Source organism: Colossoma macropomum, unplaced genomic scaffold (genome assembly GCF_904425465.1).
Source record: "Colossoma macropomum unplaced genomic scaffold, Colossoma_macropomum, whole genome shotgun sequence".
NCBI classification, from domain to species: domain Eukaryota; kingdom Metazoa; phylum Chordata; class Actinopteri; order Characiformes; family Serrasalmidae; genus Colossoma; species Colossoma macropomum.
Window position 1 is genome coordinate 16,690,653 of NW_023494798.1, and position 25,140 is coordinate 16,715,792.

At 38.6% G+C, this 25,140-nt stretch overlaps 2 protein-coding genes across 7 annotated transcripts in view; both read left to right on the top strand.

Annotated features, from left to right (window-relative positions):
* The first annotated feature begins 565 nt into the window (after positions 1 to 565).
* mapk12a (mitogen-activated protein kinase 12a) lies at positions 566 to 8,188 on the top strand. Its single transcript, XM_036585202.1, has 12 exons — positions 566 to 828; positions 2,058 to 2,187; positions 3,209 to 3,267; positions 3,626 to 3,737; positions 4,184 to 4,213; positions 4,300 to 4,347; positions 4,435 to 4,549; positions 4,858 to 4,929; positions 5,371 to 5,450; positions 5,717 to 5,795; positions 5,975 to 6,148; positions 7,531 to 8,188. Exons 1-12 carry the CDS (start codon positions 710 to 712, stop codon positions 7,602 to 7,604), a joined length of 1,092 nt encoding a protein of 363 aa, XP_036441095.1. The 5' UTR covers positions 566 to 709; the 3' UTR covers positions 7,605 to 8,188.
* Positions 8,189 to 14,062: 5,874 nt separating this feature from the next.
* The window catches only part of mtss1la (MTSS I-BAR domain containing 2a), a 34,563-nt gene continuing 23,485 nt past the window's right edge, over positions 14,063 to 25,140 (top strand). For 5 of the 6 annotated variants that reach the window (XM_036585245.1, XM_036585246.1, XM_036585248.1 and 2 more), the window contains exons 1-3: positions 14,063 to 14,557; positions 18,876 to 18,937; positions 19,841 to 19,914. In XM_036585245.1, the coding sequence (XP_036441138.1) occupies positions 14,489 to 14,557; positions 18,876 to 18,937; positions 19,841 to 19,914 (205 nt within the window). In that variant the 5' untranslated portion in view covers positions 14,063 to 14,488. The remainder of the gene's footprint in view (positions 14,558 to 18,875; positions 18,938 to 19,840; positions 19,915 to 25,140) is intronic. The other variant, XM_036585250.1, reaches the window with a different exon arrangement.

Here is a 25,140-nt window from a genome sequence, read left to right on the forward strand (position 1 = left end):
GGTGAAGGGCAGGGATGAGCGGACTGATACTAAAGTGTATATGTATTTCCAAATCTTCATCTGTCAAAATATCCATACCAATTGTTTTCTTTAACCAGTCATTTTAATATATATTTTGAATTAAATTCAATATGGATTTGATGCTGAAAGTTAGAGCTGAAGTTACTTGTAGCACATTATAAGTGTAGAATAGCAAACACTGCTGCCCATTGTACACACCATGTATTATCCAGGTATACAGTGATAGGCCTAATCCTAATAATTTCACAACCTTTATTACAATAATATGTTGATAAATATCTGCATACTGACCTAAATTTGACAGCTTAGTTCATATGGGAAAAGCTTTTAAATATATTTTATTGACTGTGCATTTAGGTGAAACCCATTGTTGAAATCACAAATATTTCACATTTTTACAATTTTAAAAAGATTTTTTAAGTATCGGTAGTGACGCCAGCCTTCATATTACTTGGTATCGAATCTAAAGGAAATCGATGGTATCGCCCATATCGCAATAGTCTTTTTTTTTCCCTGAGACGGTGACGTATACGCCCTGCCTGCCTGACAGTGCAGCGCTGCTGCTGGGAGCGGCTTCAGAGCTGCTCAGGTACACTCGGCTTAGAGAGGTGTGTTTACTCAGACACCTCCAAATCACGGCTGCTGGGACTGAAGCGGGACTTTGCGTGGAAGTAACGTTTCCAAAACGATGACCAGCCGATCAAGACCTGGCTATTATCGCCAGGAGGTGAATAAAACAGTGTGGGAAGTACCTGAACGCTACAGAGACTTGAGGCAGGTGGGGACGGGGGCGTATGGTACAGTATGGTGAGTGCGATTTCTCAGGACACTAGACTCGTGTAGCAGCAGCCAGACGCCATATTAATGCGTCCAGTTGTCGAAAAACTTCATTGTCGTAATCGAGAGGATGTAGAAACCAGTCGAGGAACGTATGGCTTGCGTGACACTGTATTTCTAAAGGGGTTTAGCGTGCTGTGCAGTGTGTACTTATTTCCTGTTTCGGTTCTGAGGTCTAGGCCGAGGTCACAGTAAACCTGCTGCTATTAACCGCGATCAGAAAAGGAATATGAAGCGAGGCACAGGAAGTGCCAAAGTATTAGATTCAGAGAACGTACTGGTGCATTAGGGTTCCTTTTGGTGTTTTGTGGCTAAACCAGGTCAACGAATAGTCAGATACTAGTTTAACAGTGTGAACATTCTGCCATGTATTTCTCTTTCTTTTTTAACTGTGCGACGGATCTCCTGAGTTTGAAACCTGTCATAATACCCGTATAAAGAGCTCAAGCTGCAGAGAAACAACAAAAAAGCCAGTGGTACACTAAAGACCCCCACCCACCCACCCCCGTCCCTCCTGCATGTACAGCCTCTACTCTGCTGAGAAGGCTTAGACTATATGGTGGAACGTGGCTGAAAGGATTTTATAGCATTCAGCAACAATAGCATTAGAGAGGTCAGGTAAAGATGTTGGATGATCAGTTCTGGATCACAGACACTACTCCAACTCATTCTGAAGATAGTGATGGAGCTCCTTCACTCCAGAGAACACAGTTCCACTGCTCCACAGCCCAATGCTAGGTAGCTTCATACCTAGCTAATTCTTGGCACTGGGGTATGGAGACCTTAGGCTCATGTGCTGCTGCTCCAGAGTGTCTCATTCTGTTAGCAGTGCTTTTCTATTGAGATTATAAAAGAAATGTGTGTGTAGTAAATGCAAGTGTCAACAATAAGTGCCTTAAAGTAGCTCAATTCCGTAATTAGAAGAGGTATCTACTTATTTTTGGACATACAGTGTATTTAAACATTTTCTAGGGCTTGTATAATCTGGTCCTTGGTTGTCGGCCTTGATGAGAAACTGAACATTTCTCGGGCTGTTTGGGTTTTACACAGAGCCCATCTTTTAACGATAAGTTAAGTGCACTTATTTAATCTGTGTATCTGGAAATTAGTATTCAGTACATCTGAAATGTGCTTAATATTTAACTTGATTTTACAAATGTGTGCAAAATTTATAATTCCATGAGATGTTCCTTCTCTAGTTATTCTATGGACCGGAAAACAGGGTTAAAGGTGGCCATCAAGAAGCTCCATCGTCCATTCCAGTCAGAACTTTTTGCCAAGAGGGCCTACCGAGAACTCCGACTGCTCAAACACATGAAGCATGACAACGTAAGAAATACTAAACACTGTCTCATGCACAATGATCACTCTCTGTGTTTTGCTTCAAAGGGAAATTCCACCAATGTTTCTAGTATGTGATCATTAAAATGTAAATAATGGAATTCAGAGTGATTTGATGTTAAATGCTCTGTTTTAGAGAAACTTGCTGTGTCATAGTTGTTCACAGTGGTGGCGATTGGAACCCAACGTCTGTTTTATGGCTTTAAAAGTATCTTCACAAAAGGCTATTAGACAAAAGTTTATAGATATGTTGCTGATGCTTGAGACATTGTTTTGCACTAATTTTGAGATAATCTTTTGGCCAACACAATTTTTTTAAATTCATTCATAGTGGAGAGGTACATGTTGGCATGGCAAGGCAAAATAGCACCCAAAGAAAGCTTGTTTTTCAGATTTACCAGTAGATTAGCATTATCAACATTACAAAACTGAAAAACGTTTGGATGGCAAATGAAATGGCAATATTTGTGTCGTTGGCATGGTGGCTGCTGGTTTATATTGCCACCAGTATAAAGAAAATCTGAGGCTATGAGTTTCTCTACAGTGTACCATTTCACAACAAACCCCTGTGAATGACTCAACAATTGAGCTGTCCAGAAATTCTGAAAACTTGGTGCAATTCCTATTTAATAGCCAAGAGTGTGGTTAAGGGTGGGTGTTGTGGCAAAGTTGAAACCTCATGAAAGTTTTTCATGATATGACATATATTGGGTTTTTACGATTTGATAAGTTGGAACAGAAAAAAGAGATACTGGTGCCACTTTTAAAAATAATAATGTCAACATTATCAACACAATGATTTTTTTTTATTTACTGTGTCATATATTGGACCGACTATGCAGTCTTTTTAATGAAAAATGCAGTTGTTCAGTGTTCTTTAAGTACTAACGATGGCTCAGAAAAGCAGATTTTGATGTATTTTATCAAGATAAAGACAGATATTGCCATGTTGCCCAACCCTAGGTTCAGAACCCTTTAAACTTGTTTCACTTTCCTCTGCTGGCTTTAGGTTATTGGACTCCTGGATGTTTTCACTGCAGACCTATCATTGGACAGATTCCAAGACTTGTGAGCTAATACTTATTTTCTCTGTTGAATGTTGATCATCTTATTTGTTGTATCTTGTTTGACTTGTCTGATGTACTTTGAATTTCCAAAGAAATTCACTGAAACCATCATGCAGTTTATTATTTTACTAAACTTATTTGTCCCTGAAATGTCTTTTAATCATTGATGCCCTTTGCATATGTTTCAAAAGCAGATAAGCAAGTCAATTATTATTATTTCATTTTTGGGAAATATACGTTTACTTTTTTGCTAACAATACAAATCCATTTAATAGCAAATACCCTGACTAGTCTGCAGAAATCTAAACAGTCACTTGTTTTGGTGCTTGCATATTCATACCTGTCTCTGTGTTTCACAGTTACCTAGTGATGCCATTTATGGGTACTGATCTTGGGAAACTGATGAAAACACAAAAGCTTACAGAAGACAGAATTCAGTATCTGGTCTACCAGATGTTGAGAGGGCTTAAGGTGTGTGTCTTATGCTTACAGTCATATGCAAAAGTTTGAGTATGTCCAGTCAAATGACACGTTTTGTTGGTGAAAATAAGTTAACACCTTCTTTGCAGGGAAAAAACTTAAATATGGCATTTTTATGCGAATGTTCTATTTGTCTGCTGAGTTTAACATATTGGAAGAATAAAATACAATATAAAATATACCATAACTTTTGCACAGGTGTGATTTTATATATATTATATTATATATTGTTTAGGGTTTTTTTTTATTCAGCAAATAAACAGTAATTATCAAATAAATTGTGCAGAAGTATGTTGTCCATAGAAGATGTGTGCATATTTTCACTTGAAACGTTAACAAAAAGTGAGCTAATATGTGAGCTTTAGCACACAATTGTATATGTACATACAGTCTCACTCATATACAGGCTTATGAACAATATCTCTTCTTGTTCACAGTATATCCACTCAGCTGGTATTATTCATAGGGTAAGCCACATATATTTACCTAAACCACTACATATCACTGACTTGATTATGCACTTTTACTCACTGCTCATTTTTCTAACTCATAGGACCTGAAGCCAGGCAATTTAGCCATCGATGAAGAATGTGGGCTTAAGGTAACTCTTCCTGTGTTATAGAGAAAACATATCTGGTTCATGCAAATGATCTGCAGTTTAAAGTTAGTTACATGTCTTGTCTCCAAGATCCTGGATTTTGGTCTGGCCCGGCAGGCAGATAGTGAGATGACTGGGTATGTGGTCACACGGTGGTACAGAGCCCCTGAGGTCATCCTCAACTGGATGCACTACACACAGACTGGTGAGTCACATTGTTGTCAAGATAGTGTTTCCCCTTTGACCTCCCCAGAAACTCATCTGCTTCTCTGACATCAAGGCAGTGTTCAGACTAGACTTGAATAACATGGGCCTGTTTGATCTGCTCTAACTCGACATTGATGATGTTGAGATTTGATATCTCATTACTTTTCTGATTTTGTTTATTGGCTACTTTTTGGTTCTAATAAGCATTCTTTAATGCGGTAGTTTGAAAGAAATGTTTTTGCAGTTCTTCTGACATGACATAATGGCTAAAAATCTTTCCTTGTCCCTCTCTCTTTTTCTTCTCAGTGGACATCTGGTCTGTTGGCTGTATCATGGCAGAGATGCTGATGGGGAAACCACTGTTCAAAGGGAATGATCGTATCCTATCATTTAACAAATCCAAGTTAATGGCCAGTGAAAAGCTAGGGCCGAACAATAAATCACTTTTACATAATAAAATTCTGATTTGGAAGAGAACAATTTTTAAATCACAAAGGCTGCAATTTTAACTATTTCCTTTATTATTTAAAGTTGTCTTAAAATATTTTAAGTGGGGAAATTTACTATATAATGCAGAGTATTTGAACTGACAGTCTGACATGCCTGAAAAAATGGAAGTGCTAGTCTTCTTGGCAAAAAGCTTGGCTTAATTAATAAAAAAAATCATTTAAATCTTGGTCAGAAAAATCACAATTAGATATTTTCCCCAAATCTTTCAGCCCTAGTGAAGGCGCATTCTTTTGTGATGGTCAGTACTTATCTACAGTCACATGATGCTGTGTCAGTTGTATCTTTTGACCTTTGACTTGTTTGCCTCAGACCTGGATCAGCTGACGGAAATTATGAAGATCACAGGAACACCTACACAAGAGTTTATCTCCAAACTGCAATCTCAGGATGTGAGACACTCATGAGCATCAAATACATTCTTGAAAATAACCAATTCCCATACAGAGGATGGTTCGTTCTAGATCAATTTTGTTAAAGTTTAAAGAACTTCCACCCAATGTAAAGGTTCTGCATCAAGTAAGGATTTGGATTGTACACCCAAACCAGTATCCATTTAGAAATGTTTATTTTTAACACTGTAGGACCTTTTATCCCTATCTTCATCTGGAGAGCTCATTCAAAGCCATTTTCTTAAACTGCTCCCACTTTTTCCCAGGCTAAAAATTACATTCTGCGGCTGCCCAAACTTAAAAAGAAGGATCTTCAGGCTTTGATGCCAGACGTCAATCCTCAAGGTAAAGAGTTCCTCACGGTATAAGAGTGATGAAACCCTTGTTCTCCACACATTACAGATCAATGCAGTTCAAATGTATTGTGAATCATAGTCTCAGAAGTAATCCTTCTAAAATGTTTTAAGCCCTCATTGCTATTTTGAGTGAGAGAGAGTTGAGTACATGTGCTGTGTTGCCTGCAGCGATCACTGTGCTTGAATCCATGCTGCTACTGGATCCAGACAGCAGGGTGACGGCAACTGAAGGTTTTGCTCTGCCCTACTTTGCTGAGTTCCGTGAGCCAGAGGAGGAGACCGAGGCCCTGCCTTATGATCACACACTGGACAATGCTGAGCTGTCTCTGGACCAGTGGAAACGTATGGAACAGGCTTGCAATGGACATGAAATTTCAAGGAAAAGTTTGGCGAAAAATCTGTTTTTTTCATCTAGTCATCTAATTTATGCAGTTTTCCCCTGACCTCAAATGTAGTCGATCAGCTAAGACGTGTTTTGGTGTCCAAAATTTGCAAAGGTAATGTAGCTAACAAGTAAAGGAAGCTTAGACCTCACCAGTTAGCACTACGTAAGCTGTGCAAATGTGCCTAAATCAGTGTTTCTTAATGGTGCTTCTGAGGACCCACTGCTCTTTTCAGTCTCATCTATTCCCTGTCTTAACACACCTGACCCAGCTTATAAACTGATCAAGCCCTTCTCATGGGCTGGATCAGGTGGGTTGGGGCAGGGGATAATTGAAACTGCGCAGGGCAGTTGGTCCCCAGGAGGATGATAAAGAATCACATGCCTACCTCAGACAGTGACAATTTAAAGCTATATGTAAGCTTTAGAGATTTGAAGACTTTGCTGGCGGAAATGTGTAATTGCACACTATGTGCAGGAAAACAGTTTTAACGTCAGTTGAGCTTACAAGTACTACAAGTGGATGAATCAGATGACTGCGAGCATGTTGAAAGAGTGTTCTAAGAGAACTGTGTGTGTTCAGAGGATGTAAGTGAATTATCTGCTGCTGTCATCATACATTCATCAGTATAATGTTGATTTAAACATTGAGCCAAACCATCCTTCTCTAAATCTCAAATAGACTTGCTTATGTGGTTTTTAAAACTGTATGACCTCCATACAATGGAGAAAAGTACGTTGCATAGCTAAAAAAAACAGTGGTAGCAATCCGTAGTACCAACCTTGTTGAAGCCTACATTTTGTCCAGAATTGTTATACATAATAGTGTGTCATACAGTGTCAGGAACCACATAAGCAGGCACAAAGCTAAAGAGGCAGATTTGACACCAAACATGCTGGCTGATCGACTACATTTGGGATAATTAGATTTTTTTTTTACCAAGCTTTTCCTTTATTGCATAAGAAGGTTCTTTTGACAGAAGTTGTTTTTTGTTGAATGGTGGGTAATACCTCTGCCCAACACTTGGCAGACAAGGGTTCAATTCCCTGGCTAGGCAAGGGCACCAAACTACACCAATAGGAATCCTTGGGCAAAACTTCTAAAACTACATTTACTGTAATATGGTTAAAAATTTGGAAGTCGCTCTGGAAATATTGATAAATTAATTATAACTGTTTAGCATGTACAGTTATTAAGTCTTAGTTCTCTTATCTTTAACTGTGTTGCATTTGAGTGAAACTCTCTGTTATAGCATTTACTCAGTCAGCATGTACTTAATGATAACATTGTTTTTCCCTTCCTTCTCTTTCTTTCCCTCCCACTCTCTCTCCTATTTTCCAGGGCACACATTCAGTGCAGTTCTTACCTTCAAGGAATCACCACAGGGACCTGTGCCAAAAGAGACGTCACTCTGAGCAGAACTGTTGTGGCTTAACCTCTTCCACATCTTCAATCAAGTGTGCCTTGGCGCATTCTGTGTGCTACAGTGTGTCTGAGTGTCAGGAATATATCGTATGTGCCCTGTTTACTGTGCATCTTTCTTGTTCGGCATGCTCTGCTGTTATGGAAGACAAACATTTCTACATAATCAAGACCATTGACGTGCTCTTATTCCCCAGGCACTTTATAAGAATGTAAGCGTCCTGGCGTCTTGGTACTGCCTGTCTGTTTTAGACTAGCTGTAGCGCTAGAAAAAAAAAATCGCAGGACATTATGCACCACTTATCTCTGGTAATACTGGAACACTGTGGCATAAATGCATGTATTTCTTAGACCATGTGTTTGTGTTTTTGCGGTCATCCTCTCAAAATGCTCAACATCCTCTCAAGTTTACACTTTTGAGTCTGCATGGGACTTAAAAAGGTTAGTTCTGATATTTTATACCTGTGGGACTATGATAAACCAAATTTTTTTAATGACAATTTTTAGGCCAGATTTTCCATGTTGTGATTGAGTACATGCCTTATGTCGATTAAAAACAATTTGGTTTCGTAAGTGATGCGGTTTTATGGCTTTTGTTACTTTAATATATACCCAGTGTTGCATTCATATTTTTGCTCCCATTTTTGGCAGTTTGACTAAGAAAATATCCAGAATTGATTCCTAGAATAATGTTTTGCTGCTACAGGCAAATGGTGCTCATACCAGATACAGACGTGGGAATTCTGTTTCACAACCCCCCCTTTTTTTGCAGGGTTTCAGTAAAATAATTTCAGTAAAAATGTTGTGTTATGTTTTTTCAGTTTATATTTTACTGATAAAATGTAAATATTTCTTTTTAACTTTACAGATTTCAGATGTGGTCTTTTTTTCTTGCAAATAGTGATGATCGTAGACATAGGCATCATAAACAGTTAACAGTAATGTTTTTAGATGGCTGGCAGAGGGCAGCACTTGTTCAGATATGTTGCTCAGAAAGTGAACCAACTACAAGCGAGACGGTTTATGATTCATGTATATTTTAACACCTTTACATTTTCACAAGTAGTCATCAGAGTAGTGTAATTATGTGATTGAACAACTAAACAAAAATGCATAAGGCTTTATGGCAATTCTTGCTAGTTACAGTTCATGCTGCTCTCCTTTCTGTTGAAATACATTTAAGTCATCAGTTGATTATTAAAGCAATACTCCACTGTTTTACAAAGTAATCTCTCTCTCTTACAGCGTTGCTATTTACAATCAATTTGACCCATTTTCCTCTATTTAGTAAAAGAAAAGAAATCCTGATGGTTCAAAACACACTTCTAATAGAAGCCCGTGGGCACTGGCACACTGAATACAGGGGAAATGTTTGAGTTACTGTCTGTGGCAAAAGGTTAAGTTGAAAATGCTGGAGTGTTTCTTTAAGCTAAGCTTTAAGGAGTTCTAGAGCAGTGTTTCTCAAGACTGGGACTGAGAAACACTGGTGGGTGTTTTGGATCCTGATGCAAATTCTAAATTCTCAACTTTTTTTGTCTTTAGCTCTAGGGTTAGGGAGTCTGAGTCCAACAACCCCCCCCAACCCCCACCACCCGACCGAGTGTGTCCTTTCTTTAACCTCTATTTGGGAGATCTGCAAAGTTCATATATATGTCAGAGAGCGTTCTGTCCAGAAGTGTACATGGTGAGGAAAAACACATTTGTCAGCCTGACAGCAGGCAGAACTTACAGTGCTACACTTCTCATCCAGTCACCCACACTGTAACAGTAAGGCTGGAGACAGTAATGTGCTTACAGCCACATTAAGAAGACTTGTAACAATAACAGAACTCTTTTCAGTGCTTATATAAAACCATTTTAAACGTTTTCTTTAAAGAACCATTTTTAAAGGGTGTACATAAATTCCTTGGTTAAACAAAGGTACAAATACTGCAAAAAATAAAAGCTGATATCCTTTACTTAAGTTGAAATACAAAAGTTTAAAAAATATGCATAAAACTTAAGTTTACTTAAAGTATAGAGGTATAAGTAGCTCTATTAAAGTACATGTCTAACATGCTTTGTAAAATGGAGTATTATCTGTTTAATATTAATTTGATCAAGAAATAATGTTTTTAAGTAAGTGTGAAGGTCTAAAGAACATTTTTAAGAACCTTTACAAAATCAAAAGGTTTTCATAAATTCCTTGAATCATACACCCAGGGCAAGAACAATTTAAAAGCCTTTCATTTTTAAGAGTGGAGATGTGATGAGGCAATGAGAGGTCTTAAGATTGGATGCTTAAAAATAGCTAAGTACGTCTGCCAGTTACAATTTCATAATTTGTACATTACTCAATTACAATTATTGGTTCAGATATTTATTAAATTAATGAAGAGTCCTTGTTTTTCGTAGTTTTAGCCGAATCCCTGAGAATGTTCTCCTCGTTTTAGCCAATTCCCTACACAGAAGAAAAATTCTCTATAAAACTGATAGTATGTTTGGGACATTATACTCAATAACAAGCTATTGTACTAGTTTTATTAACATTGCTCATTCCTTAGTCTGAAATAATAAGCTAATTATAACCAGAATATGCATAAATCTTAATGATCATCAGAATGAATGCTTGGATGTATTACTTACAAATAGACATCATAAATGCTGAGTGAGCGCTATTTGAAGTGCTAAATAAACTCCTGCAGTGTTCCAGATGTGTGGCTTTATCATGGCTCAGTCTTCACAGAGAACACTCTGTTCTGCGGTCAGACTGCGGTAAGCTGCCCTTTTTCCAACATCCGTACACTGTAGACGCCGAGTTGTGCAACAGTCGTGAAAAGTGATAATAAGTCGCTGATTGTTTGCTTCTTTGTTTACATATTTTGCATAGTTCTAGTGGTTCACTCCAATGAAAGGAGGTTTATCTTTCTTTTTATTTGGTAATCATGACCGCTACCAAGCATACCAAACTGTTAGTGTATCTTAGGCTAGTTGTTCACAGACTGGGGTCCAGGGACTCCCAGGGGTCCATGGTAAAATGTTCCATTGGGAGGAGAAGATGAACTTCCCTAAAATGAACATTTTTTAATTGCAGTAATTTTGGAGATTTGTGTCTAAATAAGCATATTACGTCAATATATTTCTCTCTGCACACAAACCCAACCCATGATATATAAGCGTAATGTCCACTGGGATGAAGATTTTGTTTAGTATAATTCAATAAATAATAAAGGAACTCTACTGGATGTTTAATCCTTTTGAACATTCCTCAGCCAGAAACGTTCCTTACCCAGAAATTGTTTGGGAACACCCCATTGAAACTCTTTTTGTTCCCCACAACATTGTCACTTGCTGTAAATATACAGAATCTGTAATGTTTCCACTGTTTTCACCCAGTCAGATGCTGACCTGTACAGTTTGTCTTTTTATGTTTTGCTTCATACTCCCTCTGTATGTCTTTCTCTCTGTTTACTTTCTCTCGTTCTCCCCTTCAGAACCACGATGCACAGGGAGTCACACGTGCCCGCAGACTGTTTAGTGGATCTGGAGGAGTCCCCAGACTTAGCAGACAGCACTAGAGGAAATTCCACAGGCTCACATGTTCCTGGTAAAGGCCCCAGAGTGGATCAGGGAGCTGGGATCCCTCCAGCCCCTTGGTGGGGGCAGCTGAAGGGGGAAGACGATAGTTCCAGGACCACAGAAGGCTTCTCTCTGAGCTGTAGGCAGACCCTGGTTAGAGAGGCATTTTAAGTACCATGGTTGGAAAAATAAATGTGTTCCAGAAAGTTACACGCATTTAAAAGTGCTTTGCAGTCAGCAAACACAGGATCATTTGGCTGTTTTCCCTCCTTCTCCATAGTGTGTCATCTCTAAAGTATGAATGTCTTTTTTTATGATCAGAAAAGTTTGAAAAGCTCTCTTTATCATAATTTTGAATGAAGTTTCCTCTATCATTTACAGGAACCATCTTGAATGTGTCATCTTCTATCTCAATTTATTGTGCATATCTAGAGGAGCATTTATTTTTTTGTATGATGTGTTTACAACGTGTCTAAAACACTTTCCATATGCAAGGATCACAGTAGCTTCGAGGTGGATTAGGTTTGTGCAGTCATCTGCTCTTTGTTGACTCTGGAGGGCACTTGGACTCCAGAGTCATGCCCTCTCCCCACCGTCCCCACAGTAGGCCATACCTGACTGCAGGGGCTTTTATTTCCCACCCTGGCCTGAGAGAATAGGTATGAAAGTTTTGGGGTTTTCCACTACGTTAAACACTGGAAGTCCAGTGAAGTGGTTTCCTGGCTGACTTGATCATTTTAACAAAGGATCTTAACTGTGGTTTTACGAACAGAATGTTCTGGATGTAAGTGGTGTAGCATGAGCAAAACAACAGCCCACTCCTCATGAAGTATTTTGAGAGCCCTTAGCTTTCTTTAGCAATTCTCCAGGAAAATGTGGTCACTTCATAGTTTGCAGTCTATTCATAAAGCAGATGCAAATCAAACCAGCTTTGTAATGGTAAGACATTAGATTATTTTGATCAAAATGGTATTTCTAATGAACTTTAGTACTACAACAATATATGATAACAATATATGATAATAATGATGATGGCGGTGATGATGCTGGCTATGATGGTAATGGAAATTATGATGGTGATGAAGATGGTGGGGACAATAGTGATGATGGAGATGATAAAGATGATGGTGGTGGTGGAGATGATCATGGTGGTGATGGTGGAGGTGATGGCAATGACAGAGATGATGATGATGGTGGCGAAGGTGGTAATGATAGTGATGAAGGTTGACTACCTGAAAACTAATTAACACATTAATATAACACACACACACACACACACACACACACACACACACATACATATTATCTAAGCCACTCATCCTTCTGGGTCATGGGTCACATTAATATTGTTAGATGGATTTCAATGAAAACAATGCCATAATTTAGCAGTTTAGGAAACATTAACCCATAATAAAGTTTATGTCCACAGAGATGATTCCTTATTGAAGAAAAATCAAGAATAAATCGTCTTGACCAGTAATGGATTACTGTAGATTATGTCATTACACAAGCAGTACCAACACAATGCGAAAACCTGGGCTGCAAACAATATTGTTAAAGCCGTTAGCCAAACAAAGAATGTTTTAAAGAGTTTTAAAGAGAGAAGGAGAGAGTGTGGTGTAGAGGTGCGGTCTGTCTTATCAAAATGATATGTTTGTCTAGTATTAAGGGGTGCATAAAACCCATGATGGAAAACAGAGGTTCAAAGTTAGAGTTTGTTTATTTGATATGAAACTCTCTCCCTCTGTTTCCTGCCTTTATGCTTACATAACTTGAACCCAGCTCCCTTACATAACATTCTTCTCTGAACTAGAGGACACAAGGTAAATCAGGACTTCATGGGCACATAGTTTTACACGACCCATGGTCCAGCGTCTGTTTTACACCCCTGTGCTATCTGTATAGTGTTAGTCCGTGCAGATAGCAAGCTTGAGGGGCCATATGGCTGGAATGCAGAGCAGGTGAGGGGGCAATAATGAGTCACAGTGACCACTCCTCTTCCTCAGCCCTGGAGCATGGTGTCCAATGGACAGGTCAAGGTTTAGAGCACTCTGTTCTGGAGTCTAATAATAAAAGATTCCATTTGGTTTAGTCAGAAACCTCTCCGTTTTAGAGGATCTAACTTAAGACTTGAGCCAAAATACACCATTTCTAGAGAAAACAAAGATTCTTGGCTTATTATAGTGGTACTTTTGAAAGCAAAGGACAAAGCATGGTTCTTTCTGATTTTGGTAGGAAGTTTAGACCTGGTTGATGCCATAAAAGGTGTAAATGATAGGAAATAAACAAGAGTCTGTTTATAATAGGTTTCTTTCTTCAAAATGATATATCTAGTAAGTATTATGATGACATTTACACTAGTTCCACTCAAGGTTGACAAATGTTTCAAAGCAGATTTGTTGTTATGTATGTACCATGTCAGGAAAGTTACCTTAGGCCTCCAATCCTAAGTCTGAGAATTGTAAAGATTGTAAATTATATATATATATATATATAATGAATGCTCCTCCAAATATGCACATAATATATTATCAAATATCAGATAAGAATATGTGTAGCCAATACATTTGATATAATCAATATGTTATCAATAAAATTTAGTTATCCTTTTTTATCAAACAGTTTTCTTTAGCAAGTAAAACACGCAGTAGTTCCACCAACACATTTGATGCCAGCTGTGCTATTCACTTCGTCCCTTTAGCGCAAACAAAGGCACTTTCTGGGGAGAATACTTGTGAACAGAAGCGCATCGCTCAATTGTCCTCATCCAAACCGAGCTCCATATGTCCATATGTCTCTCTAAGCCCCGCCCCCGCCCCGCCCCCAGCCCCCCAGTGTCGAATTACAGCTCTCCTGCTGCATCGCTGCAAACTGTTTCACTCCAGCCCTGCGATTATCGGCCCAGTACTGAGACACTGAGAGGGCCACTGCTCCTAAAGCTCTGTCCATACGCCTCCAGTGGATTTCACTGCACACTCCACTAATATGATAGAGCAGCGCTGTGCTGGATCGCTTCGTCGAGCGTAGACTGGGGGGTTGGGAGGGAGAACCAAATCTTTTGACCCCAGCCATCATCTCCTGACGAACGGGCAGAGAGCAACACCCCACTGGCTCGCAGGCTCAATTGTTCCCCTCCTTTTGTCGACATCTCCATCGCGTTTTCCTCTAATCCAGAGCTGCTGTTTTCTGAGCGGGATGTGAGGGACCGGTCTCCTTTCTCCCTGCCAGCTTTGGAAATCTCTTTATTTATTCGGAGCACAACAGACGTACCGTTTTTTAGTTCATTCATTCAGCGTGTGGTGAGCGAGGATTTGGAAACATGGAGAGTGTGGAGAAGGAGTGCGGAGCTCTGGGGGGATTATTCCAGGCGATCGTCAATGATATGAAGGTACCAGACCCTTTAAACGGTGTATAACGTGCAGTGTGCTGAGCTACGATGGCTGAAGGTTTTTACTGCCTTTGTTTCCATTGGGCTCCAGCTGCCTGGACCATTGATGCTGGGATTGATGATGAGGGGGCGCAGCATGGAGGAAGGGGCTTTGTTGTGAACCCCAAATCAAACCCCGTGTAGGGCAAGATCTGCAACCTGCTTGGAAAAATCATGAACGTGTTTCTTTGAGAGCATGGCCAGCTAGCCACCACCCACCTAACTAGTCTAGAGCTAGATGGTTGTTTTTTGTTATGATAGCCATGTGAGCACTATAATTGCTGATGTCTTGAAGCAACTGTTATGCATGATGCTGGGGTGTCAGTTTCTTAGTTGTTTGGTCATTTAGTTGGATTTCAATTTAGAATTAAGAGGCTGCCAGTCATTGCTTTAGTAATGGCAGTGCCAAATCTCTACCAGGCATGATATTAGTTAGCAAAGTGTATTGCCCAACTAAGCACCAGTGCTTTAGCTTGTTATACATTATTTATAGATTACCATTCCCCATTTGCTGAATTTGGTAATGTGCAGGCACAATACTCATGATACAATAGTACATACTTTAATGCACCTATTGGTTTGTAATTGAGTCTGTATTAAGACAGAGTCTGCAAAAAGTCCCCCATTACTGGTAAGATAAAACAATAAGGTTGAAAGAAGTTACTATATGTTATTGAGTATTGGTGAACAGCTACTGATAAGACATCTGTAGAGCAGATAACGATAGACTAGATAATTATAGTGTCACTAGTTAACCTGCCATTAAGAGGTCAGGGGTTATCAGGCACCAATTTAATTTGTGCTTCACTTGTTACATTAAGAAAAAGGATGCTACTCTAGGCGGGGAATCATTACGCCACTAATATAAATGCTGTATTTCCATATAAACAAAGTGTGAACATTTGAATGATTATTGTTTTTAAAGGTCAGTCAAACGTGATGAGATGCACATACAACAGTGTGTATTGTAGCTGACACCACAAGATCTGAACGTTTGAATGCTTTTCTATAGTGTGGAGAAAGTTACTGAAAGATGAAGACAACTGCACACTCTCCCGCTGTCATTATCAGATACTTGATATGCTATATATAGTCAGCCCGCCCACATATTTGACTTTTGTGAACACTTTTCAACTCCTCAGTCTCAAATTGCTGTCCTCCAGCACTCACAGCTCACACTCTACAGTAGTTTGCAACTTTCTGGGGAGGCTGCCAAGCCATCGCTTTATTGTAGCAGAACGTGGTGGCTGTACATAGCGTTTGATGGATGGCTACTATTTTCCCATGTTGCTCCCATCTTTCAGCATTGATTGTTGTTGTTGCTCACAGAATGCCATCATATGAGTGAACTTCTCTGGCTTGAAGCCAGAACAGATGACAGTGCAGTGTTGACGGGCCCAGTGCTGGCTCAGGTCCAGGCTTGGCTCTGTTCTGCTTGTTCGACATGTGGCACGTTAAGGAGTGAGTGGTGATGTCAGCGATGTTTGTGGTCAGGGAAAGCCCTCTTTAGCCACCTAATACATCGAAGGCTTTTTTCCATTGAGCCTCCACAGATTATGATAGTTATGACATGTAACGTTCTGTTTTTAAAAAGGTTATATTTTCAACTGCAATTTGATAGTCGAGCTGAACTGAGAGTTAATTCTGTATCATTCGGTAGCATAATGGCAGCTAAAAGAGATCGGAGGCTAGTGTGAGACAGATCTACATACAGGCTGGAGCTGACCTTTGGGTTAAGCAGACTTTTAAAGGATTTGGAGATGCAACATGGAGGCTAAGTAGGCCTAGATATAGACATATAATGAAGGACAGATTGTAATGTGTTGAAATAATTCACAAACCCTTAGAATTCTAGATTAAGTTTCCATTCATAGAAAATAATATACACCTTTTTAAAATAAAGGTGCCAATAAAGGATTCTTGGGGGCAAATCTCATAAATAAACTACTGTTAGGTCTTTAAAGAACTTTTCAGTGGATACTTCTGTAAAGAACCTTTCTTGTAAGTGATATCTGAGTGTATAGAAACTTTTTAAACCTCAAAACATCATTTTCTATTCCAGTGAAAGGTTTTTACTAGAACAGTATGTCCAAACCAAAAAAAGCCCTTCAAATCATGGAAGTATTACCAGGTTTCTGTTTCAGCAAAGAGATAACAGACCAATAAGCAATAAAAACTGTGTTTTTGTATATCAGTGCTCCTCAAGAGTGAAGGGTCCACCTGGATTTGGAGGACTATGGGCCTTTTTTGACCTGCAACAACCTCTTCTGTTCATCTGTCTCAGACTCAATCTCTCCATAGCCTTCAGCTCTCCACACGACAGGAAAGCTAATTAGCCACCTGTGGCTGTGAGAGTGGACACAGCGATAGTTGTGGAAGGAAATGCGTTCAACATGGCAGTAATGTCTCAAGAGTGCGTCTAATTCAAAACCTCTGCAGCACTAAATGCATTGGAATGCCTTAGCAACTTTTAGAAGAGCAATACAATGATTTAGTGTTTGGTTAAGTGTAACAGCACTGTTGTGTTATTACAAATTATCAGTGCACTCTGTGGTTGGAGATAAAAGTTATAAAGATAGAAAGTGGTTCTCAGTTGTTTTTCAACTGATATTTCTTAGAAAATTAAGTTTAAGAGAATCCACTTGCAGAAGGAACCAAAACAGTCATCAAACTGTACTCAAAAGTTTTCAACTTTGAGAGATAGGAGAAAATCAAGCTCCACTCTTACTTCAGATCTGAAAAACTACACTTGTTTCTATCCATCCTTCCACTATGTGAAGATAACTCAATGCTAACCAGACTGAGTCTAAAAGGGTGTGTAGTTGTCAAGAAGCTGCTACTGAGAAAAGAAAAGAAACAAAAAAAGAACATTTGCAAAACAAACAAGAAAGCTGCTGATATTCTAAAAACAATGGACCGACCACCCAGAGTCCAGACCTCAACAATATGAATGTGTTTGGGATTACTTGGATTGTGAGAAGCAGGAAATGCAACCAACTTCTAAGAGATTCTAAGGATTTTTTGCAAAAACTGAAAGTAAAAATATTCTTTTTTTTTGGGATGCTGAGTAATTAATGCTTATTTAATAACCACTTTTCCTGTAAATTAATTACATGAAGGGTGATCATCTTTAATCTGATTGTGCAACTTTTACAGAACAAATTCCAAAGAATACATGAACAGGCCAGGCACTGTTCATCACACCCAAAACTTTGGTTTGGTTACAGAAAACAGATTGGTCAGCCTTGTGCCCAAATGTTGTCCATTAAAGCTGAAATGTGCTTAATAAAAAGAATGAGCTTTGTATCTAAGATATGTTCATCTCATTACTTTTTTTCCTGTTTTTTTTTTCATTGACAAGGCTTGTGATTTTTTCAGTCCTAATGTGACAGTGATACTGTGTACAAGCACACTGTATATATCACTATATCTCAGTACAACTAGTCTGGATCATAAGATAGTGATATAAGAAGCACATTTTACAGATAACCTTCAAAAAGGAACTGGGAGTGCTGAGCTACTTTGCTTTTAGTTACCTCCAGGACAGAAATGATATAAAATCTGTTGATGATGGATCTCATTGTCCATGGCCATTACAGACTCTCACTGTTCTATACCTTGGATACGGATCTCATGTTTCTTCATTTGAACCCTTTACAAAATGATCATCTTTGGTCCTTTGTTAATAGCCGCTTATTCATGGAATGCTTTTAGTGTGTCTTTTACAAGTCGAGTTCTTAGACCCAGATGCTGTGCTCTGAGGGTTTAAGAGGTAACTGGCTGTTCTCATGTTCTTCTACTCTCTGTCTGAGGAGCATCTGCTGAACAAGGCGAATCTGTTTTTCATTGGAGCCATAAAGCTGTTGTACAAAGCCTTCAGGGAGATAGTTGAGGAGAATGATTGTAAACAGAGAAAAACATTCTCTGTGAAAGGCTCTTAATACCCAATATCATTTTACTGTTGTCGTTGGTAGATGACGCAGCATTGAAGATGTGTAAGGTCTCCCTTGCCTAGTTTCTCTGTAATAGACTGGTGGTAATGAGAATGATGTGTGGTGGAGGTGAGCTTATGTCTGTTTATGCTTGACTGAGCATCTGTTCCTCATCTGAGGTGTTTTTCCTTCTTGGTGGAATGTGAAGGCTGTTGAGCATGCGCTAAAGTGCTTGTATACCTGTGTGCATGTGAGTTTTTTTCTTAAAGGGGAAATATGACTTATTTGACTGGATATATTGTCCTTAGTGACTTTCTAACTTAACATGCATGTTTCTCTTCCTCTAGAACTCATACCCCGTGTGGGAAGACTTCAGTGCCAAGGCCACAAAGCTACACTCCCAACTCAGGTGATAAATCCTGTGTGCACAGTTATGCGTAGATTTTTCACAGATTGTTTCGTATTTTTTTCTGTTGGAACAAAGCCTTGTATCTCCAAAATGATTTTCAAGAGCTAAAAGAGTTAAAAGTCCTTAACTATAAAGATCAAAACTGTTTCTTCACTTTTTCTGAGTAATTCAATAGTAGAGGTGGAAGGTCACTCAGAGGGGTTTGATATGAAGTGGTTCATTATACAGACAACATACTGACTTGGATTTATTTAAAGTGGTGTCTACAGGGGTCGTGGTGTCTACAATGGAAATGTATCCATTTTATTTACTATCCAAAGCCTCTCTTGAACCTACACATTTTCTGTAAGGTTCTGTGAGGGGGCTTTTAATGGCATTAAACACTTCAGACTTCTGGTTCCCATCACCACCACTGTGAACAATTCTGTCTTACATTTCTCTTGAATGGTGCATTTCACTTTAAACTACTAGGAGTGACTTTGTTTACATCTTACCCATTTAATTCTAAAGGAATCTTGAAAACTCACATTTTTTGCAAATTAATTTTCAAGTAATTTTGAACCATTTCTTTTAATCTATTCATCATGAAATGAAAAATGAATAAATGATAAAAATGGAATCGAATAAAAAACAATGGAATTATGTCGTTTTGATCTGATGATGTATTACCATATGATTGTATTATAATGGAGAATATTAGACAATGGTCAGTTCAGTTCTCATTTTTCAGGCTACCATCATTCTAACCCATGGAAGTTTAGAGTTTGGTTTTGCTACATCGTTTAAATGTGCATGTTTAATCACACAAGTTACACAATGAATTGTGTTTACATTTAATTTAAAATTTTAGCCATTTAAATGCAACCCCTAATAACAGTGATGTGTTCTCTGTGCACTCCTCAGGACCACAGTACTGGCTGCAGCAGCTTTCCTGGATGCCTTTCAGAAGGTGGCGGACATGGCCACAAACTCAAGAGGTAAAGATTCTGAGGAAACTAGCTGGAGAATATAAAATAGTGAAGTCATTGTGGTAAAGTCTTTTTGATAGGGTGCCTGTTGCTCTAAGAGCCACTGAACAACTTTGTCTCCACATGCAGTTAGACATCATAATGCCAAGTGCACAATGTAAAGAGTTCTCGCTTACAGTAAGATACAGAGCCTGATAATCACTCAAAGGCTTTTTAATGCTTTCCTAGTTTATCTTTTCCCCAACAAAGTATCAGAGTCTTTGAAAGGTTATGCATGGTTTGTTATTGTTCACTCAAACTCTGATTACTTGATTAATCATCAAAATAATTGGTAGTTTACTCTGTTACCAAAGTAATCCATAGTGACAGACCTACTTACGATCAATGGTACAACAATAGTAATTTACTTGTCTTTGAGTTTTAGTTTCCTTTGTCACTTTTTTATCTGCATACCATATCCTACTGGCTTCATAAATGACTCTGCACTCAGAAACAGAATCTTACTGCTTCATGAAGTGTATACAGCATCCACTGCAGCCATAATCTTCAGCACTGATGGCAGTTGCCATGGGCTACAACAGTTTCCAAGGTTATCACCTGAATAGAGTTGCTTCCAAACTCAGGTATCCAGTGGAGATCAGACACAATGATTTGCTTTTAGTTCAGAGAGAGCAGACTAAGAACGCTGGATTGTTCTTAATGGGATATGAATTGATATATGTAATCAGTAGATGTTTTTGCAGTTTAAATCAGTGATGTGTTATAAATAGGGATGAAATTCAGACCAGATCCACTTGGATTAGCATTGCAGAATTAGAACTACTATCTAGAATACTGTCTAGAGTTACTATCCTGTTCCATTACCTGCCATTAAAATTTAAGAATGTGAAGTTACTATTTTGGAGATTTGAGATTTTGTCCCAACAGCAGTGATTTCTGGAATTTCTTCCAGAATGAGCTTCAGAAATACATTGAATGCTTCATCAAATATCAAATCTCTCTCTAAGCATCAGTCCAATGCTGAAATATTTTTCAAACAGTTATCTGCCCATACTGAAATGCGTTTGATATCATAGTGCATTCCTGCCTTTAAACACACTATAAAGAGTTTCAGTGAGTTTATTGGAAGGGCTGCTGTTGCTGGGGTGCAGAATCTGGTGGTACGTCCTAGTTTTAGCTTCAGATCCTCTGGGGCGAGCATGCTCTATCTTGCTCAGACCTGCTCACTTTCACACTCACATGCTCTAGTGAGCCTATCAACTTTATTATTTTAAAAAGACAGACAGCTTGAAGAGGGTAGCAACAGCTGTGCATCTAATACATGCCATAGATGTATTAGAGGCAAACATCCAACAACAATCTACATATCGTCACTGTCATAGCAAAACCTCATATCTCCAAAATGGTAACTTAATAAGAGGAAAACAAAATCCTAAATTTTAATGTATGTTGATATATCATGATTTTGTTTGGAAATATTTTTGATTATTCACATTGGTCCATTGGTCATTTATTGTTCAATATAAAGTCCAGCTTGGTTTTAGTATAAAAGGTTAAAACTGCAAAACGTAAGATTAGGTTTTGACATGACAGCAATGATGTTGTCCTATTTTAAAAACTGTTGCAAAGTCTGAACCTGCCCCCTATTTCCCTTACCCCTCCTCTACTCAATCATTACTAGACATCAATGAACCAGATAATTCCATTTGTCCTTAGGGAATGCTAGGGTCCATACTGGGCTTCTAAACTTGCAACATAGCAATAAATTAGGCCTGAGCACTGTCACTGCTTAGGAGGATGGCTTTAAGATGAACATTTAAACTCTCTCCCTTAAATCATCTGCCTGAAAGCAGTTTATTTGATTAGATCATTTCTTACATACTAAAAATAGAACCAAAGAATATAAAATGTAAACTGGGATTGGGGAAAAATAGAATTTAATGACAGATAACTGGCATTTTATATCATTTTTACCGTGCTTAGTTTTGTATCTGGTGTTCTTCCACAGGAATCGTATGTACGTGTGTGATGGCCTGATTTTCAGTATGTAATGTAACAACATAGATGTTGTCTGCTCTAGCGCCCGCCAATAGAAACAGAGTTGCTAATCCCTGGTATTAAGTATTAGCAGTCAGTCCTTTCTGAATCAGGGGCAGGCTGGAAGTGCTGGCACAGCTGGAGATTTCACTAAAACACTGCCATCAGGTCACAGCCTGCATCCTCACCGCTCCCTACTGACACACATTCAGCATCCCAATTAAGAGCACAGTCACTTTCTAACTGATCACATACAGTAATTCTCTTGCTTACTCTTACAGAGCAGGCTTAGATGCTGTTAAGTGGTAGGAGATTTTGGTAGGAGACACAATGAAATTTACTTGATTCAAATGTGTGCATCATTTCTACATCAGTAAACATATTACATCACTACAAATATTGTCCAATGTAAGAAAACAGAAAGACAAAATGGCATTGATATGTATTTTATTAATGTGTAAGTGATTAATGTGGAAGTGTTCTGCCTGTGTGTTATGTACAAAACGGTGTGGTTTATGGACCTCGTGCATGGTAAAACACAAAATGTCCTTCTCTTCCTTATGCATTTGCATATGAGGGAAGGTCACACCAAAAATGTAGTAGGGTTGCACAAAAAGTGGGTGCAGCTAATTACATAGTCATTTTTGTGTTGATTTTTCTCCAAGTTTTAAAACCAGCTGTAAATTTGCATTCGTATCTGAAGGGCATGTTTCTGAGAAACTTCATTTAACAGTGACAGCAGATGCAGCAGTTAGACGAAAGCATGAGTAGCCACAAGAATGTTTATCATTAGAATAAAAAAGTTTAAACTCTCAGGACCAGATGGACATATGTGAGAAGACACAGTGCAGTAATGCGGCTGCAAGATGTGCAAACAGTCCGTGTTGTTGTTTCACAAACTCTTTTATGAGCCTGAGTAGAATAAGAACCCTGTCAAATGTTTTTGTGGTAAAAAATCTCATTTATTAACACTACTATCTCCTCTTCACTGAACTTTCATTTTCATTGTCTCCAGCTTGTTAACAGCTCCAGCTTTGCATGACAAGCTGCAGTCTTACACGCTTTGAGCTTTGCCGGTGCTTGTATGTCCATCTTGCCCAATGTGTTCCCATGCTAGTACACAAAATGTATAATACATCGATGTCATTGTCCAGTAATATGATTATTCAAGTCTTGTTATTGTAATAAAACCTTGTATCTTCAGAATGTAACTTGCATTAAATTAAATTTCTTTATAGCAATTATATAAAATCCCAGGCTGATTACAATATTTAAGGTTTATTATTTAGTAACTACAGGGACTTCAATGCAAACCGGCTGAGCTATTCTTAGGTTATAGAAGTGTGTAATAAAACTTTGGGCTAGCTGGTGGGCCCTGGCCGTTTAAGATGTTAAAGTGTCCAGGACTTTAACTGGCCTCATTCCTCTGGTTTAGTGTAATCAGATGGTTGCAGTAATTGGTTTGTTTTAAGATATACTGGCTTGTAAGGAAGTATAGATGGTATATGTTTTGAGTGAAATGAAAGTTTTGCCAGTGCTGAGCACTTTGTTCTTTCAAAGAGGATCAGATTATCGCTAAGGAAAAGGGTGTTTATGTGCATGTATCTGAGCTGTTAGAAAAGTTTCAGTGAATATACACAAGTGAATTCACTGGATATCTTGGCTTTGCCCCCCTCCCCAGCTTCTTTTCTTTTGGTGGACTTTAGCTGCCTGGCATGTTTCTCTGAGCTTTTACGGGTATGGCGTCATGGTCAGTATTTATAGGGCAGATGTGGGAGTTTGAAGGCAGTCTATTAGAACATGTGTCAGACAGGCGTGGAGGGTTTTGATGTCTCTGTCTGCTTCATATTTGCGAGCCCGACCTCTAAGAATAGCTGCATTTGTTTACATTCGCGAGATGGGACAAAAATGTTTCGGTGGATATTTACTCAGAAACTCTTTTGTACTTTGTACTGAAATGCGCTTTGTTCCTCTGGGCCTTTGCTGACACGCTTGCCAGATGTTGTGTTTTTCTGTGCCATAGATTGGGAAAAGGCCTCCGTTTTATGGAAAGCACTGTTTTGTTGTTTTGTGATTTGGGATCGTTGTTGTGTTTGGTCCCACTGAACACCATACATCCAAACATCTGTAGAGACCCAAGGTTGCCTCTGAAATCAAGGGTTTTAATAAGGAATTTGCCCCCTCCTTGCTGCGGTAACAGCGTCTAGTCTTCTGAGAATGCTTTGCACTAGATGTTGAAACATTGCTGTGAGGATGTGATTGAGTGCCACTGCTCCACAGCACAGTTCTGAGGGGCTTTATACCCCTCTCACCGACACGTGTCCCATTCTATTGGCAATGTATTTCTATGGAGATGATACAAGTTAACTAAGCACAATCGAATGGCATATAGTAGGAGTGGGTGATATAGCATGAATATGATATCACAATACTTCAGGACATTTTCTCGATACATTATATGCATTATGAAGTTTAGTTTTACTGGGGTTTGATAAATACAAAAAATATCAGCAGTGCCACATTAAAAAATACCATGAAAAACTTTAAATATAATGATTTTAATCAACACTTCACACACTGTGCTGCACTAAATCCAGTTAAACAGGCCTAAGTATAACCTCTTTGCAATTAAACATGCAGTTGTCCAGTGTTATTTAACCTTTTAAGATTGAAGACACAAAAAGATGCTTTCTGCTGTTTTATCTACTCTTTTCCACAACATGATTTCTGGATGCATTTACTGCATTTATTTGATATGTAAAGAATATGATCTAATGATGAAAATTCTGAGATTTTTTTTCAGTATGTATCAAAAGTTACATCTTTGAATTTAAACTCATTAATAGGAATATAATACACTCATCAGGGATGTTTTATTGTAAATCTGATTAAACAAATCAATAATAAGCACTTACTGATCAGAATTCTTTGACGAATGAGCTCATGCACCTGCTCCAAAAAACAAAATAAAACAAACAAAAAAATCCAGCAATAAAGGAAGCCTCGTGCATATTTTATTCAGTGATAGAAACCCCAATAGCACACAGAAAGCTCTAATTCTACATGCTGAAATTATTAAAATGACTGCTACCAGTGATGTGCACACAGCGCAGCTCCTCTGCCAGCAGATTTAAATTAGCAGCTTTCTTGTTTTTGAGGGGGGTTTGGAACCTGGCACATCGGGTTGATGTAGTTAAG